The 15,436-nt window shown below is 39.7% G+C and overlaps 1 protein-coding gene across 4 annotated transcripts in view; it reads right to left on the bottom strand.

Annotated features, from left to right (window-relative positions):
* Nucleotides 1-2,163: 2,163 nt before the first annotated feature.
* The window catches only part of IGSF11 (immunoglobulin superfamily member 11), a gene marked incomplete at both ends in the record, with an annotated part of 143,457 nt that continues 130,184 nt past the window's right edge, over nucleotides 2,164-15,436 (bottom strand). Inside the window, 3 exons of one of the 4 annotated variants that reach the window (XM_079704222.1) lie at nucleotides 2,164-2,608; nucleotides 4,220-4,370; nucleotides 5,181-5,303. In XM_079704222.1, coding sequence (XP_079560348.1) covers nucleotides 2,164-2,608; nucleotides 4,220-4,370; nucleotides 5,181-5,303 — 719 coding nt within the window. The remainder of the gene's footprint in view (nucleotides 2,609-4,219; nucleotides 4,371-5,180; nucleotides 5,304-15,436) is intronic. The other 3 variants (XM_079704224.1, XM_079704223.1, XM_079704225.1) reach the window with 3 other exon arrangements.

Below are 15,436 nucleotides of genomic sequence, written 5' to 3'. Positions count from 1 at the left end.
ACAGGGTGAAAAAGACAGTCATGGATCCTGTCTTCATGAACTTCCAGATAAAGAAATATGAAAGTGGCTCAGTGTATGAAAAGGATCATCACATCTTCAATCACACATGTGATAAAGGGACTCAAATTTCTAATGATAAGAGTAGAGCTAAGTAATTTTTGGAATACTATATGCTCATTAAAATTATTATAAATACTATTTAACAGAATGGAAAATGTTTACAACATTATGAGAACACTAAGTACAAAATCATATATTCATTAGTATATGATAATTAATGACAACTTGTTTTTATATGAATAAACCTTTTATTGAATTTTAGATAATTAGAAAGAATAAAGAAATGCAAGATAAATGCTTTCTAAACAACATCTGATAGTATCATCTTATCTGTCATGGCATTTTCACTCCTCTTTATAAAAAGTATAGACATTCATTTATTTAAATTTTTACAAAGTCAAGAACCATCAAACGGAAAAAATAAGTAATGCTAAAGTAAATTCAGCTCTTCATCAATATTGGAATGATTGCAATGGTTAGGTTCTGAGCTTAGCCCTCTTGGAAAAATAGTGTATGCAGCAGCTGTTGGTTTCCATTATTCAAATAAGCCTGAAAACCAGAAGGCCACTTCCTGTGACGACTGTGCTTGCAGGAAAAGAGGGCAAAAGCATAGTGGGAAGAGGGAATGAGAGACTACATCGGGGAAAGAAAAGATGCTCTTATCCAATCCTGGGGTCAGCCTCATAAATAATTTAGGAAACAAATCTGGGAAGAAATCATTTGTGTTGCTTAAAGTGTGATTAAGGCGAGAGAGTCACCGATACAAGCACGGCCAGATCTACAGAGCACAAATAAGAGTGGAGAGTCTGCAAATTACCTGGTGAACTCCCAAGGCCAGGTAATTAATCGCAAAGAATCTCTTTACAGTGGTGTAAAACGCATCTGGGCAAAGTTGCAACCCTGAGCTGTGACAAGAACAAGGGAGAGCCTCCCAGGAGCATATCTGAAGACATCCCTTTTGTCTCAGTCTTATCTCTTTTGCAAAAATAATCATTTTGAGAAAAACAAAAACAAAGCAACTCCTGCCCTCCCTGTAACAACCCAGTAACCTCGACTTGCCAAACAAGGAGAAAGTTATCTACCGCAGTACAAAGGCATGGGGTGCTGCCCTCATTAAGAGTAACCTGGTGTGACAGCAAGGGAGACCTGGACGGCCCTGCTCTGAGAGGCTGACAGGAATTCCCTTCCACCCGCCTCCCTGCTCCTGTGCTGCCCGCTGGACCTAGGTCTTGACGCCTGCCGGGCTCAACGAACAAGCTCACTGGACGTGGCGTTAATAGTAGGTCTTTTCCTTCCTAGCCCAATGCCTCTCTCGTATTTGTTTTTAAAAACAACAGTTTTCATTTAAAAAATATTTTCCCAGGAAATAATGAACAGTAACTGTCATGGGCCTATAACAGACCCTAGAAAAACATAGACAGGCAATAATCTGTCAATATAGCAATATTCCAAATATGAAATTCATGGTCCAGGAAGAGATAAATAAATAAATATGAAGGGGCTTCTCCAAGAAGTTTCTAGTTTTCACCCATTCCTTACTGAATACTGTTGGTGTAAAAAGTTTTGATTCTACGATACAAGAGCCAGCCCTGCTAGGACCAGTATTCGCCATTTATGCCATTTGGCCCCCTACATCAAGAGGGGACAGGGAAAGGCAGGATGTACCACAGGGTTGCTCAGTATGTTTCTAAAGACACCTATCTTTTTAAATAATTTCATTATTTAAACTCCATCTGGCACTTTAGTCTCTTGAAAAATTATTACGTTAGACATGAATTAAAAAATAAGCCCATCTGGACTGCAGTTTGGGTTTTAAATGCTATTCTGCTCTTCTACCTTTTTCCTTGGCTTGGCACATGTGTGAGATCCAGCTTTTTGAACAGAATCCTGGGACAGCTGGGGTGGGGGAACAAGTCTTCATGCCGGAGCATTCCAGTTCATTTTACCAATCTTAATAGCCAGGTCACAGCCCTGCCTCCTTCTTTGTGCTTTTTACTAGGATCATTGTCAGGAAAGTGTCTTTCCCAACACGCCACCACCCCGCCCCGCTCTGGAATGGGGGCACCCTTTGCTTCTTCTCTGCACACTCCATCTGCTTGTGTCCTAGACCAGGGAGCCAGCCCGACTCTGGGCTGGAACCATGACAGGGACAGCACCAATGCGCTCCAGGCTTGCTTGGCTGATGGTGTAGGAGTGTGTGTACTGAGCCCGGGGCTTCCTGCTGACTGAGCCGTTGCTCCTGGACACGGCCTGCGGTGACGACCCTCTGTTGGCTGTCACTACCAGGGTCTTCTGTGGGGCTGGGGCCAGATGGCTGCCGTTGGCATAGATGGATGGTATGTTGGCGTGGCCCGAGTGGAGGGAGAAGGACTGGCGCAAGTCACTGAAGTGGTCGAGTGACTCTGTGTTTCTGTGCACTTTGGGATTGTTGCTCCAGCAGCGGCTGTTATAGGTATTGGAAGAGGTAAATGTGTTGCTCTCTGAGGAGGACACCTCGGTGTGAAATGCTTTGGCAGAAGAAGGACATTTAGGTGGAAGATCATCCTCTCTGAAAACGAACAAAAATAAAGCTGTTGTTAGGATTTACTTGAGGTTCACCCTACCTACCTGCCCAGGACTCTGTCTTCTCATGTTCAGGTGAATATGTCTGTGAAATTCAAACCCTCAGGACAGACCACACTATCATGAAAGCAAACATGGCAGTCCTGGTGGCCTCGGCTTTGACATTCATTCCCTTTAAGACAATGCTTAGGAAAAATTCTCCCTCAGCTTCTCAGTCCCCAAGAGTAACCAAGAAAGTAGTATCAAATCTCTCAAAAACTGTGTCTTCCAATATAACTGAAAAATATATATGTGTGTGTATGTATATGTGTGTGTGTGTGTGTGTGTGTATATATTTTTTTTTCTCTAAATAGGAAAATAGTCCATGAAGAAATCCACTGAACTAGCTGCTGTAAAGCTAGGAAACCAAACTACGGGTGTAGGAACTTCAAAAACTATTAGAATTGGCCTGATGTTATTGTCTTTTGGGGTTTGAGAAATCACTGTGGTATGCTGATGAGAGGTTTTTCTCATTAATCTTACACTGGGATGAAATCTGTCCCTGCATAGGGTCCAAACCCTTAAGAATTATAAGAGGCTAAGAGAAGTCATTAAGTTAATTTAAGATGTTAACTAATTCATTTACCATTTTTTGAGTACCAGGCATTTTACTAGATGTTTCATGTGAGAAAAAGACAGCTCCTCTACCCAAGAAGCCTATGGTCAAATGAGGGTGACAATCAATGCAAGAACATCTGCAAGTCTTAAAGGTTGGACAAGGGCCTAAGTCAACTTATGTGAGGAGGTGATGCCTGGACTAGTCTTAAACCAGATCAAGGAATGTACTGAAGTGATGGATGCAAAGGGAAGGAGTATGGTCCAGGAACAAGGTGGAGGCTACAGGAAAGGCCCTGAGGCATGAGAGAAGACAACAGACTGGAATACAGAGTGATCAGGGAAGTTGTGAGAGATAAAAGCAGGGAAGCAGGGAAGGGTCAGATTCTGAAGGGCTGTGTATGTAATGCTAAGTAGACTGGAGTCATTAAAGCATTTTCAATAAGGATATTGATGCGATGCCATCTAAGACTGAGCCTGAACCCCCATATCTCCACAATACGGCAAGAGTCACCTTTCTTTCAAGATCGTTTGACATTGTTTCCTTAAGATGTTCATATTCTTGACTGAACTATTTTCAACCAAGCCATACTGCTTTGGTCTATCTGTACAGGTGCTGTTCTTTCTTGCTTTATGTTCGCATCATTTATAAATGCCAATATTAAACACATGTCCTAAACTCACTTTTCTACTATGGCAGCCGCCTAGCCCCACCCACCCTGAAGCTATGGGAAGAAACGGGGGAATTCTTCACTTGTGTCCTCCTAGTTGGGCACATGCTAGACTACCCTACCCACCTCCCACCTTTCATGATCCAGTAAATAAAGCTGAGAAGTAAGTACCATGAGGAAGAGTGATATAACATACAAGAAACTATCATTTGGCCACTTTAACTACCTTGGTTAAAGTCATAAGATTAGCAAAGAAATCTTAGCTGCCAAAATGAATAGAAATACAGACATTGGCTATGCCAATGTCAGGATAAATTATCTGACATACAAACCTTATTTCATTAGGAATTTCTTCTTCCTCCTCCTCTTTATTTTTGCTTCTCCAGTAAAAGAATGCCCCTAAAATTAGTGCAATGCAAAAAATGATAATAACTGCACCAGTGCCAATGGCTCCAGCTATTACTCCAATGCTCCTGGGCTGGGCTGCAAAATATATTTAAGGTATATTTAAAGAAAAAAAAGGAGAGAGAGAGAGAAAGAGAAATAGAATATGCTCACACGACTTCATAAACATAAAAGGCTACCAAAGAATCTTCTTAAAATGTACAAAATTGCCTACAGTATTGTATCCATTTAAAGTTAAACCTCACTTAATTTTCTGTATCCCCAGTGGCTAGGACTAACACACAATAGGCTCACAAACATTTATTGAATGGATGAGCAATTCGTTCGATAAACGAACAGCTGTAGGAGAGCCACAACCAGGGCAGAGCAGGAAAAAGACCATACCTGACTACTTGCCTGACCTGCCCCAAATGAACCTGGCAAGCAGCAGGATAACCTGTTACCTCATCACAGCCAGATCATTCCCTTTTGCAACTGGAATTCAAACAACCCAGAATTCTCAAATAAAGAGAAAATTTCTGCACTGCTTATGTATGACCTGGGCACCCAACATTTAAGCAGATATAAGGGATTAGGAAAAAATACAAGAAGGTCTTGCCATGACCGTAAGATCGTTACAAATTTTTAATATGTCTATAGCACTATATAATCAGAACTGATCTGACTAATGATCCTGAGAAGACATTTTATCATAAAGAAGAAGTCGTATTGCTGAGGCTGAGAAGTATACTAACACATCTATTAAATATCTTCAGTAATGATTAAAATCAAAAGAATTTCTATTTAATCTTCAAACAACCTCTAAACAAGCAGAACTTTTCATTCCCTAGTTTAACAAAGATCTTGGCATTCAGACCCAGAGTGGACATCAGAATTTTACATACTTACGAGAAATAACCTGGAGATCCAAAAGACAGGTGCTGGTCCCAATGGCATTAGAAGCCACGCACTGGTACAAACCTGATGACAGGGCGCTGATGTTCCGGATGGTGACTGTTCCCTGGACCTGGTCTGTCACAAAAGTAACAGTCAAGTGAGGATTTAGGTAAGAAAACCAAAGAAATCAGCAGAAGACTATAAAAAGAGATAAACAGTGAAGAGCTATCAATACCTTTTTTTGGAGAGATTTTTTTGGTTCACGAAGGTGAAAGACTAAAATAATAACATACGTTAAAGACCCGGAGCTATAGAGGACTGTCCTAAATAAGGGCAGTCTTAGAACTTAATCTGCAGATTAGTGTGAGGTCCTAAAGGTGAGCAGCCTTCCCTGAGGAAATGTTGGCTAATGCCTATTTTAGAGAATTTATGATCAGAAACACCAAATTTTAATTCTGAGGAAATGCAATAACATACAAAGTTCAACTCATTATAATAATGTCTGCTTCATACTTGACGGAAAACATATCCTCTCTGTGCTCAAGGGTGTAGACTGTTACTCCCTTCCAACAACTATGAGAACCATTTGTGTAAGTCCAGCTCCTCCAAGAAGTGGACACCAAGACAAGCAGGAGGTTTACTGGAGGAAATGGCAGTAAGGGAAATGGAGAGGAACCTGGAGGAAGCAAGGAGAGGCTCAGACTGCAACACAGCCTTATGGAAGTTTCCACCAGGCTGATGGGGAGTCCTTGAGCCGAGGTCACCTGTTAAAGGCGTCTTAGACCTTGCAGGAACGGGCCTGCATTAGCAGCCCCACTGTGCCCAGTGACTGGCTGGGAGCTGCCCAGGCGAAGCATGGCCTGGGTGCGAAGCAGTGGTGGATGATGCCGGAAGCCACTGGGGCTGTCAGTCAATTACGTTCCCACAGCAGGAGATCTGAGCCATGCATTTCCCAGGTGACCACACTGCTATTACCAAGAAATATTGCAGTGGTTCACATTTTAGTAACTTATCAACATTAGGATAGTTGATTTATTCCTTACAAACAAAACGCAAATGACTTACAGTGATAATAAAACCCTAAGTTAATAGTTATTACTACGTGCCAAGCACTGGCTAAGCTTTTACACATATGATCTCAATCTTTACACTAACTCTTAGCAGTATTGTTATCATCAATCCCATTGAACAGATAAGGAAACCGAGGCTTTAGATGAGTGATAAGATTACACAGCTGGGCAACAGGAGCTGAACGGAGGGCTGTCCTACCTCTAAGCTCAGGCTGCACTGTGGTCTCCCTCAGGAGACCACTCAGCCACTCACCGCTCAAAAAAAGCAGCAAATCAGGAAAAGCCTCCTGGTGGCACACTGCTGGCACAAAGTCCACATATTCCTAGGGCAACACCTGGAGCTATCTCTAGCCTGTGCTGACAACTTTTACATGAAACTAAGATTTAGTCACCTAGTTTCTTCCGGCAACCTTCATTTCTATTTAGATCAAAGGCAGAAGCAGAGTCATTTAACAAATAAATATTTATTGAGCACCTTTCTGTGTGCTGGATAATTTTTGAGGATGGTTATATCATGATGAACAAGACACACCCAGCCCTGTACCTTAAAGAGACAAGTAGGTGAGAAATAACAATAAGTGGGGTAAGTGTCATCACTAGAGGATACAGAGTGCTTAAGAGGGGCATCTAGTGAGGATGAGCAAATTCTGAAAGACCCCCCAGACAGCAACCGCCCTCAGGGTTATCTCCCTGCCTTCTAACATAATATAGTGGGTAGTGTTAACAAATGACTCACCAAACACACCCTGAAATTAACTTCAATATACAGGCCAGGGAAGAGAGGGTTGGGTTTTTTTTTTTTTTTTTGCTTTTGTTTTTGTTTTTTAATGGGAGCATTTAAATGGTCGAACCCATACTATATGGATATCTTACTTACTATAAAGATATCTTACTATATGGATATCTTACTATATGGATATCTTACTGACTTATACTTATGTCTTACTTGGACATTTGAATTGTACTGTACACACCCAAGTCAATATACTTGGTGGTTATTTGGTTCACACTTGTGTGTTATTTCCTTTTCCTTAAAAACAAACAACTCTGATGGCTACCAATGTATGAGGTTTTTCAGTGAATTCATCAGATAATTGGGTCCGTCTGGAGGGAAACTGTTTTCTCCTCCTCTGTGTTCTATCTGATTTCCCAGGCTCTCCTTAACCATCCCTCCTATGTGCTCCCCAGCACCCTGTAATCACTAGTGCTGGAACTTACCCCATTATTATAATTTCTTGCCTACTTGCCTCATTAAGATAAGGGACTCTGTTTGTCTTGTTCATCACTGAATCATCATCCTCAGAAATTACCCAGCACACAGAAAGGTGCTCAATAAATAAATAAATGGGCTATCTTCTTGCGTGTCTATTGTGTACCACCATACACTGCACTAAGAGCTTTACATGTCTCATTTAATCTTACAAACCTTAAGTTTTATATTCCCTACTTTTCAAAGATGAAAAAGCTCAGAGAAGCTATGCAATTGGTCCAAGATCACACAGTACACAAGTAGCAGCACAAAAAATCAGGTCCATCATGTCCAAAGCTCATAACCACCATACACACACCTGACTTTCTTGTAAGGTGTTTAAAACCACAATATTCTGTGAGATGCATCTATAGGATATTTCCTAACCTTGCAATCAATGTCCCAATGCTGTGAGTATTAAACTAAGCCGTCTGTCTAACCCCACCTTCAATATGTTAGCAAATGTCATCATGCAAGAAAACCATAATCTCTGGGCAACTAACCCCACAATTTCACACACTGTGTTGTTGTTTTCCTAAATCCTGAAATTCTAGAAATTTGATCAGCTCACACCAAACCAGTGATTTTGTTGACACTTCCATAGAGAGAATTTGGTAAATTTTTAACAGCTGATCTAAGCAGCATTCTGGCACACAGAAAGAGGTAAACTGTAAAGATTCTAAAATAAAATAAAATGACAACTTCAAAAAAAAAGGTGAAGTCACTGTTCCTTCCTCCTCAGTGAGGCTGACACACCATGCCGGAGTGAACTCAGAACGTAATCAGAGAATGGGACAGACACATGAGTAAGACAGGTCTAACCAGAAGCAGAAGAGGGCTGTTGAGGTAGTCGAGGCAACAACGCACCTCTGCAGCCAGCACCTGACTGCCCCCTGCCACGGGCACAGGGCCCTTTCTGAAACGAAATGGGCTGATTCCTCAATCTGTCACTTCACTTGGCCTGCTCTGGAGCAGAGTAATTTGTTGAAATGAAGTTAGAGAATAAATATTCTTTAGATCTTCTTTCTTTTAAAGAATAGAGGAAGTTCAGCAGTGTGGATCTGCAGTTTGGAAAGCAACAAATTGCATCACACCCCAGTTCACAGCAATACTGTATCCCACACAAGCTGTGTACCTGGACCAGAAGCCCTACAGAATTTAGAGAGAAATAAATATAAGTGCACATTTCCACTTCCATCCTTTCTCCTTAGCTCCAGAACCACTTCTCTGCTGCCTAGTAGACGGTGCATTGGCTAAGAGCATGTGTTCTAGACTCAGGCAGCCTGGGGTGGAACCTGCTCTACCACCTGCTAGCTAGGTGGTCATGAATGTGCCACCTCTTCTGCATCTATGTTTTTGATTCCTCGTGTGTGACATGGAACTGCCAACATGCTCTTACATCACAGGCTACTGTGAGGACTGAGTGAGATAATGCACAGTGCCTGGCAAGGCTTCCACGTTGGAATTCCCTCTTGGCATCGCTTGGGAAATTTATATCTTTTTCTGATTCATAAGAAAAATCAAGAAATTGGGAAAATGTTGAATGTCTCCAAATTCCAATAAATATTAATACTCAGGATTTGAGCTTGAGAGATCAGACTTCCAAAATCAAATTACTCTATATTTTATATGATTTACGCATTTCTAAAATAATAATGCATGATCATAATAATAAACAGTGAGTCATTTCTTATATAAAAATTTCAGAAGTATTCTTTAGAAAAAAATAATGAATACATGGTTTATTGTTATTTGAACCAATATATTATGACATACTATATATTTCAAAAATATGTAAAAAATTATCTCAACCAGATATATTTGATGATAAAAAATAGTAAAAATGGGAACATTAACACAAAATAAATGCCAAAATAAAACCTATTTAAAAATTCAAAGATAGTATCACAAATACTTAATATTTAAACTCTGTCAGTCTAAAAGAAAATTTAAAAACACTATACAGCATTATGTATCCAACAGTCTTGATCTTTGTTTCATGCCAAATTTTCCAGACATAGAAAGAAAATTTTATTTCCTTTCTGTGTTGATGTTGGTTGAATTAGGATGGAGATGGACAGGGGAGACAGAGAGAACCTGTCCCCACTAAGAGAACATCCTAAGCACCTCTGACGCAGACGTGAAGACACACGCTGCTTCATATTAGTTCATCTCCTTTATTTAACAGTAAAAATACTCTGCCTTTTTGCCCTGATTTTCATTTTGTCACTGAAATAGGTATTACTTTTGCCAATTCAGATTTTAAATCCATTTCTGATTTCATGTCAGTGTATTCTACAGCAATATTCCCATCTACTTCTCTTTGCATTTCTGCTATTATTTTCAAAGAACTGTAATCTACAGCAAATACTCAAACACTAGAAAACACCAGTGGACATTACTGGACAATATTTGAATAATGCAAGATTTATATCTCCTTGGTATTAATAACACTGCATAGAATCACACATCAAAATACTAAGCTAAGGATTTATTTTACTTCTAAAATCTGTTATTTATTGGAATACCACTCATGGCATTTGTATAAAATATAATGGCTCATCACTGGCAACAGGCGGGTCAGGAACACACACTCACAACATGGCAACAGCTACAATTAAGACTAACTGATTAGCTTGTCACTACTTTTCTCCTACATATTTCGGTCTAGGTTCCCAGAAATGCTGACTCTGAGCAGTCTTGCTTTTAACTTGACATCAGTAGATTCTTTCAGATCAAGATGTCTCTATGTTGATTGTTAAGATTTAATTATCAAGGGAGAATGGTGCTTAGTGCTCAAGAAACATCACCTGTTACCATTATCATTATTTCAGTCCCCATCTAGAGGTCTCAGAGGACCACTACCTCACTGCTTCCCTCAAGCAAAACTCTAAGTATATCTTCCCTGAGTTAATAGTTACTGTTCATTCAATAGCTTAAGACAGAAATCTCAGTTAACTTTGACTCTTCTCTGAGTCCCAGTGTATCATCAAGCTCCATGTCTTGTTGATTTCTGGCTTCCATCTTTCTCGAATCCCACCCTGCCTCTATCCATTCTCCATCCTTATCAGCAGGTCCTTAGTTCAGGCCTTCTTCATTTCTTGATGGAGCTATTATCAAAGCCTCCTATCTGTGACCTGGCTGCCAATCTCTCATCCTGATTGCCGAGGCTGTTTCTAAAATGCAGATCTAGATATCTTCTCTGGTTTTATAAAAAGGCCAGTCAATATCCACAGTCTCAAGGACAGCATCCAAATTCTTTGAAAGCTATACAATGACTCTCACAATCTGGACCTGAACTTGCCAACCTCCTCTCTGGTCAAACCTTCATGAATCTTTATGTCAGATCATGAATCTTTATTCACGATCAAAGGTCAAACCTTCGTGCATCTTTATTCATAATTCTTCTTACTTTAAAATGTCAAAATTTTTAGTGTGTGGGGGGTCAAGATGGTAGAGTAGGAGGACTGGGCTCATCTCCCTCATGAATACATCAAAGCTACAACTTTATAGAGAACAAATCTCACTGAAATCAACCTGGGGACCAGCAGGATGGCTCTTCTACAACCAAGGCTGTAAAGAAAGATCCACACAGAGTCTGGTAGTAAGGGAGGCGAAGCGATCTGGTTGGGACCCCCACCTCTAGAGGGGGACACAGAAGAGGAGGGGATATCACAGGCTCGAGGATGCTCCCTGGGGAGCGAGGGGTCTGAGCCACATATTAGGCAGCCCAGCCCTGGGGTCCAGCACTAGGAAGACAAGCCCCCTTGGTGGTCTGAAAACTAATGTGGCTTACTGGAGGGCTGTAAGAAACCAAGACTACACTCTTGAAGAGTACATGCACAGACCTACTTGCTGCCAGTCTCAGCACAGAAGCAGCAGACTGGAAACTGTGTGGAGCTCTGGCCAGCCTGCCAGGACCACCCTGGCATGCCCCTTTCTGGCAATGGCAACCTGCTCCAGCCACTCTTGTTCCAAAGCTGCTCTCCACTAAGGTGGAGGCTGCTGTTGCCAACAAGTGTGCACACACTTTGAGAGAAGAGAACTTGGTCTGACCCCGGCCCTGCCTCTGACCAGGGCAAAGGCAGCCATGGCCAGTGCATGCTTTGGTGCACACACTCAGAAGGGTGAAAGGCTAGCTCCAGGGCAGAAACAGCCATTCCCTGAGCACGTGTCCCTGCACATACTGGGGAGGGAGCCAGCCCAGTAGTGTGGAACCAACCCCTCTGGCCCCGACCTAGCCTCTAACCCAGGTACACACACTGGAGAAAAAGTGAAAGCAGCATAGAAGTGCAGCCCCAAATCCTCAGGTCCTGGCCATACCCCAAACCAAGGTTGAGAATGCCATCACACCTGGGAGAAATCCAATTCCCTCAGAGGTCCTGCTCCAACCCCTATGTCCCCAATCCCACCCCCTGATAGGGTGTTGATGGCCACTGAGCACAGGAGAAGCTCCAACTCACACCTGGCTCCAGCTCTAGGCCCTCCATCTCCATCCCTACCACCCATCAAGGTGGTAGCTGCCAGCACACCCCAGGTGAAGACACAGCCCATGCTCATTTCAGATCCAGTTCTCCCACCAAAGCCACTGGGCACATGAAGACTGCATAGGGACATTCCCACACAAGGACACACCTTCAAGACTGGGAAAGGTAACTGTTTCACCTAATTTCACAGAGTCAGAGAAAGTTAAACAAAATAAGAAGAGGAAGGAATATGTTTCAAGCAAAAAACAAAAACAAAAACAAAAAACCTTGACAAAACCCTAATAAAACAGAGATAAGTAATTTACCTGATAAACAGTTCAAAGCAATGGTAATGAGAATGACAACTGAACTTGGGAAAAGAATATATGAACACAGTGAGAACTTTAATAGAGAACTAGAAAACATAAAAAAGAACCAGACACAGCAGAAAAATATAGTAAGTGAAATGAAAAATACAGTAGAGGGAATTAACAGCAGATAAAGTGATACAGAAGAATGCACAAGTGATCTGAAAGATAGAATAATGGAAATCACCCAGTCAGAACAGCAAAAAGAAAAACAGATTTAAAAAGTGAGAATAGTTTAAAGGACCTCGAGGACAACATAAGTGTACTAACATTTGCATTACAGGAGTCCTAGAAGGAGAAGACAGAGAGAGAGAAAGAAGTAGAAAATGTATTTGATGAAATTATGGTTGAAAACTTCCTGAACGTGAAAAAGGAAACAGATATACAGGTCCAAGAAGCACAGAGAGTCCAAAACAAGATGAACCCAAAGAGACTCACACCAAGAACTAAAATGGCAAAAGTTAAAGATAAAGAGAGAATTTTAAAAGCAGCAAGAGAAAAACCAAGAGTTACATACAAGGGAACCAATATAAAGCTATCAGCTGATTTTTCTGCAGAAACTTTGCAGGCCAGAAGGGAGTGGCATGATATATTCAAAGTGCTGAAAGGGAGAAAACCTACAACCTAGGACACTCTACCCTGCAAGATTATCATTTACAATTGAAGGAGAGATACAAAGCTCCTCAAACAAGCAAAAACTGAGAGATCATCAATACTAAGCTGACCTTACAAGAAGCATTAGAGGGTCTTCTTTAAGTAAAAAAGGCTACAACAAGAAATAAGAAATTATAGGAAGGGAAAAATCCCACTGTTGAAAGCAAATATATAGGAAAGGCTCAGAATCAACCAGTTAAGCAAATGAGCACAAAGGTTATGAGACAAAAATTGTAAAGTCAACTTTAACTACAATAAACAGTTAAGGGATTGACACAAAGATATAAAATATGACATCAAAAACAGAAAATGGGGGGGAGAGGAATAAAAATGTAGTACTTTTAGAATGTGCTTAAACTTAAGTGACTATCAGTTTAAAACAAGCAAATATAATTATAGGTCAACATATATGAACTTCACGGTAAGAGAAAATCAAAAACCTACAATAGGTACACAAAAACTACAGAGAAAGAAACACAAACATAACACTAAAGAAAATCACCAAACCACAAGGGAAGAGACTAAAAGAAGAAGAAAAGAACAGGGAAGAACTACAAAAACAACCAGAAAACAAGTAATAAAATGGCAATAAGTACTTACCTATCAATAAGCACTTTAAATGTCAATGGACTAAATGCTCCAGTCAAAAGACATAGGGTGGCTGATGAGATAAAACAAACAAGACCCATCTATATGCTGCCTACAAGAGACTCACAGTGCTAAAACCCACATAGACTAAAAGTGGGAGAATGGAAAAAGATATTCCATGCAGATGGAAACAATAAGAAATCTGGGGTAGCAACACTCATATCAGACAAAGTAGACTTTAAAATAAAGTCTATTAAAAAAGACAAAATGGTCATTATATAATGGTAAAGGGATCAATACAAGAAGAGGATATAGAATTCATTAACATATATGCACATAATATAGGAACACCAAAATATATAAAGCAAATGTTAATAGATATAAAGGAAGAAATTGACAATAATACAATAATAGTAAGGGACATTAACACCTCACTTACATCAATGGATAGATCATCCAGACAGAATATCAATAAAGAAACAATGGCTTTAAATGACACAGTAGACCAGATGGACTTAATAGATATCTATAGGACATTCCATACCAAACAAAAGAATGCATTCTTTTCAAATGCACATGGAATGTTCTCCAGGATAGATCAACTGTTAGGCCACAAAATAAGTCTCAACAAAATTAAAAGGGATATAAATTATATCAAACATATTTTCCAACCATAATTGTATGAAACTAGAAATCAATTATAGGAATAAAAATAGGAAAAACACAAATACATAGAGACTAAACAACATGTTACCAAAAAACTAATGGGTCAATGAAGAAATCAAAGAGGAAATCAGAAAATACCTTGAGACAAAAGAAAATAAAAACACAATTTTCCAAAATTTATGGGATGTAGCAAAAGCAGGTCTACTGGGGTAAGTTTATAGCAATACAGGCCTTCTTCAAGAAACAAGAAAAATCTCAAATAAACAACCTAACCTACCATCTAAAGAAATGAGGAAAAAAAAAAAAAACAAAGTCAGAAAAAGGGAGGAAATAATAAAGATCAGAGTGGAAATAAATAAAAGAGACCAAAAGAAAAGAAAAGATCAGTGAAACCAAGACCTAGTTTTTCAAAAAGATAAACAAAATTAATAAGCTTTTTGCCAGGCTCATTGAGAAAAAAAGAAAGAAGATACAAATAAACAAAATAAGAAATGAAAGAGAATAAATTACAACTGATATCATAGAAATACAATCATAAGAGAATACTATGAACAGTTATATGCTGACAAATTGGTCGAGCTAGAAGAGATGGATAAATTCCTAGAAACATACAATCTTCCAAGACTGAATCAGGAAGAAATAGATAACCTGAACAAACTGATTACTAGTATTGAAAATGAATCAGTAATTTAAAAAAAAAAAAAAAACCTCCCAACAAAGAAAAGTCCAGGACTAGATAGCTTCACAGGGGAATTCTACCAAACATATACAGAAGAGTTCATACCTATCCATCTTATACTGTTACAAAAATTAAAGAGGAAGGAACACTCCTAAATTCATTCTATGAGGCCACCATCACCCTGATACCAAAACTAGATAACAATACTACCCTAAAAATTACAGGTCAGTATTTCTGAAGAACAAAGATGCAAAAACCCTCAATAAAATATCAGCAAACCAAATTCAACAGTATATAAAAAGAATCATACACCTTGATCAAGTAGGATTTATTCCAGGGATGCAAGGATGGTGTAGTATCCACAAATCAGTCAATGTGATATACCACGTTAACAAAAGGAAGGATAAAAATCACATGATCATTTAGATAGATGCAGAAAAAGCATCTGACAAAATTCAACACCCATTCATGATAAAAAACTCTCAACATAGCTGGTATAAAAGAACATATCTCAAAATAATAAAGGCC

The sequence above is a fragment of the Hyperoodon ampullatus genome, assembly GCF_949752795.1.
Source record: "Hyperoodon ampullatus genome assembly, chromosome: 5".
Classification (NCBI taxonomy): Eukaryota; Metazoa; Chordata; class Mammalia; order Artiodactyla; family Ziphiidae; genus Hyperoodon; species Hyperoodon ampullatus.
Note: the sequence above shows the minus strand (reverse complement) of the source record. Positions and strands in the feature narration are given on the sequence as shown.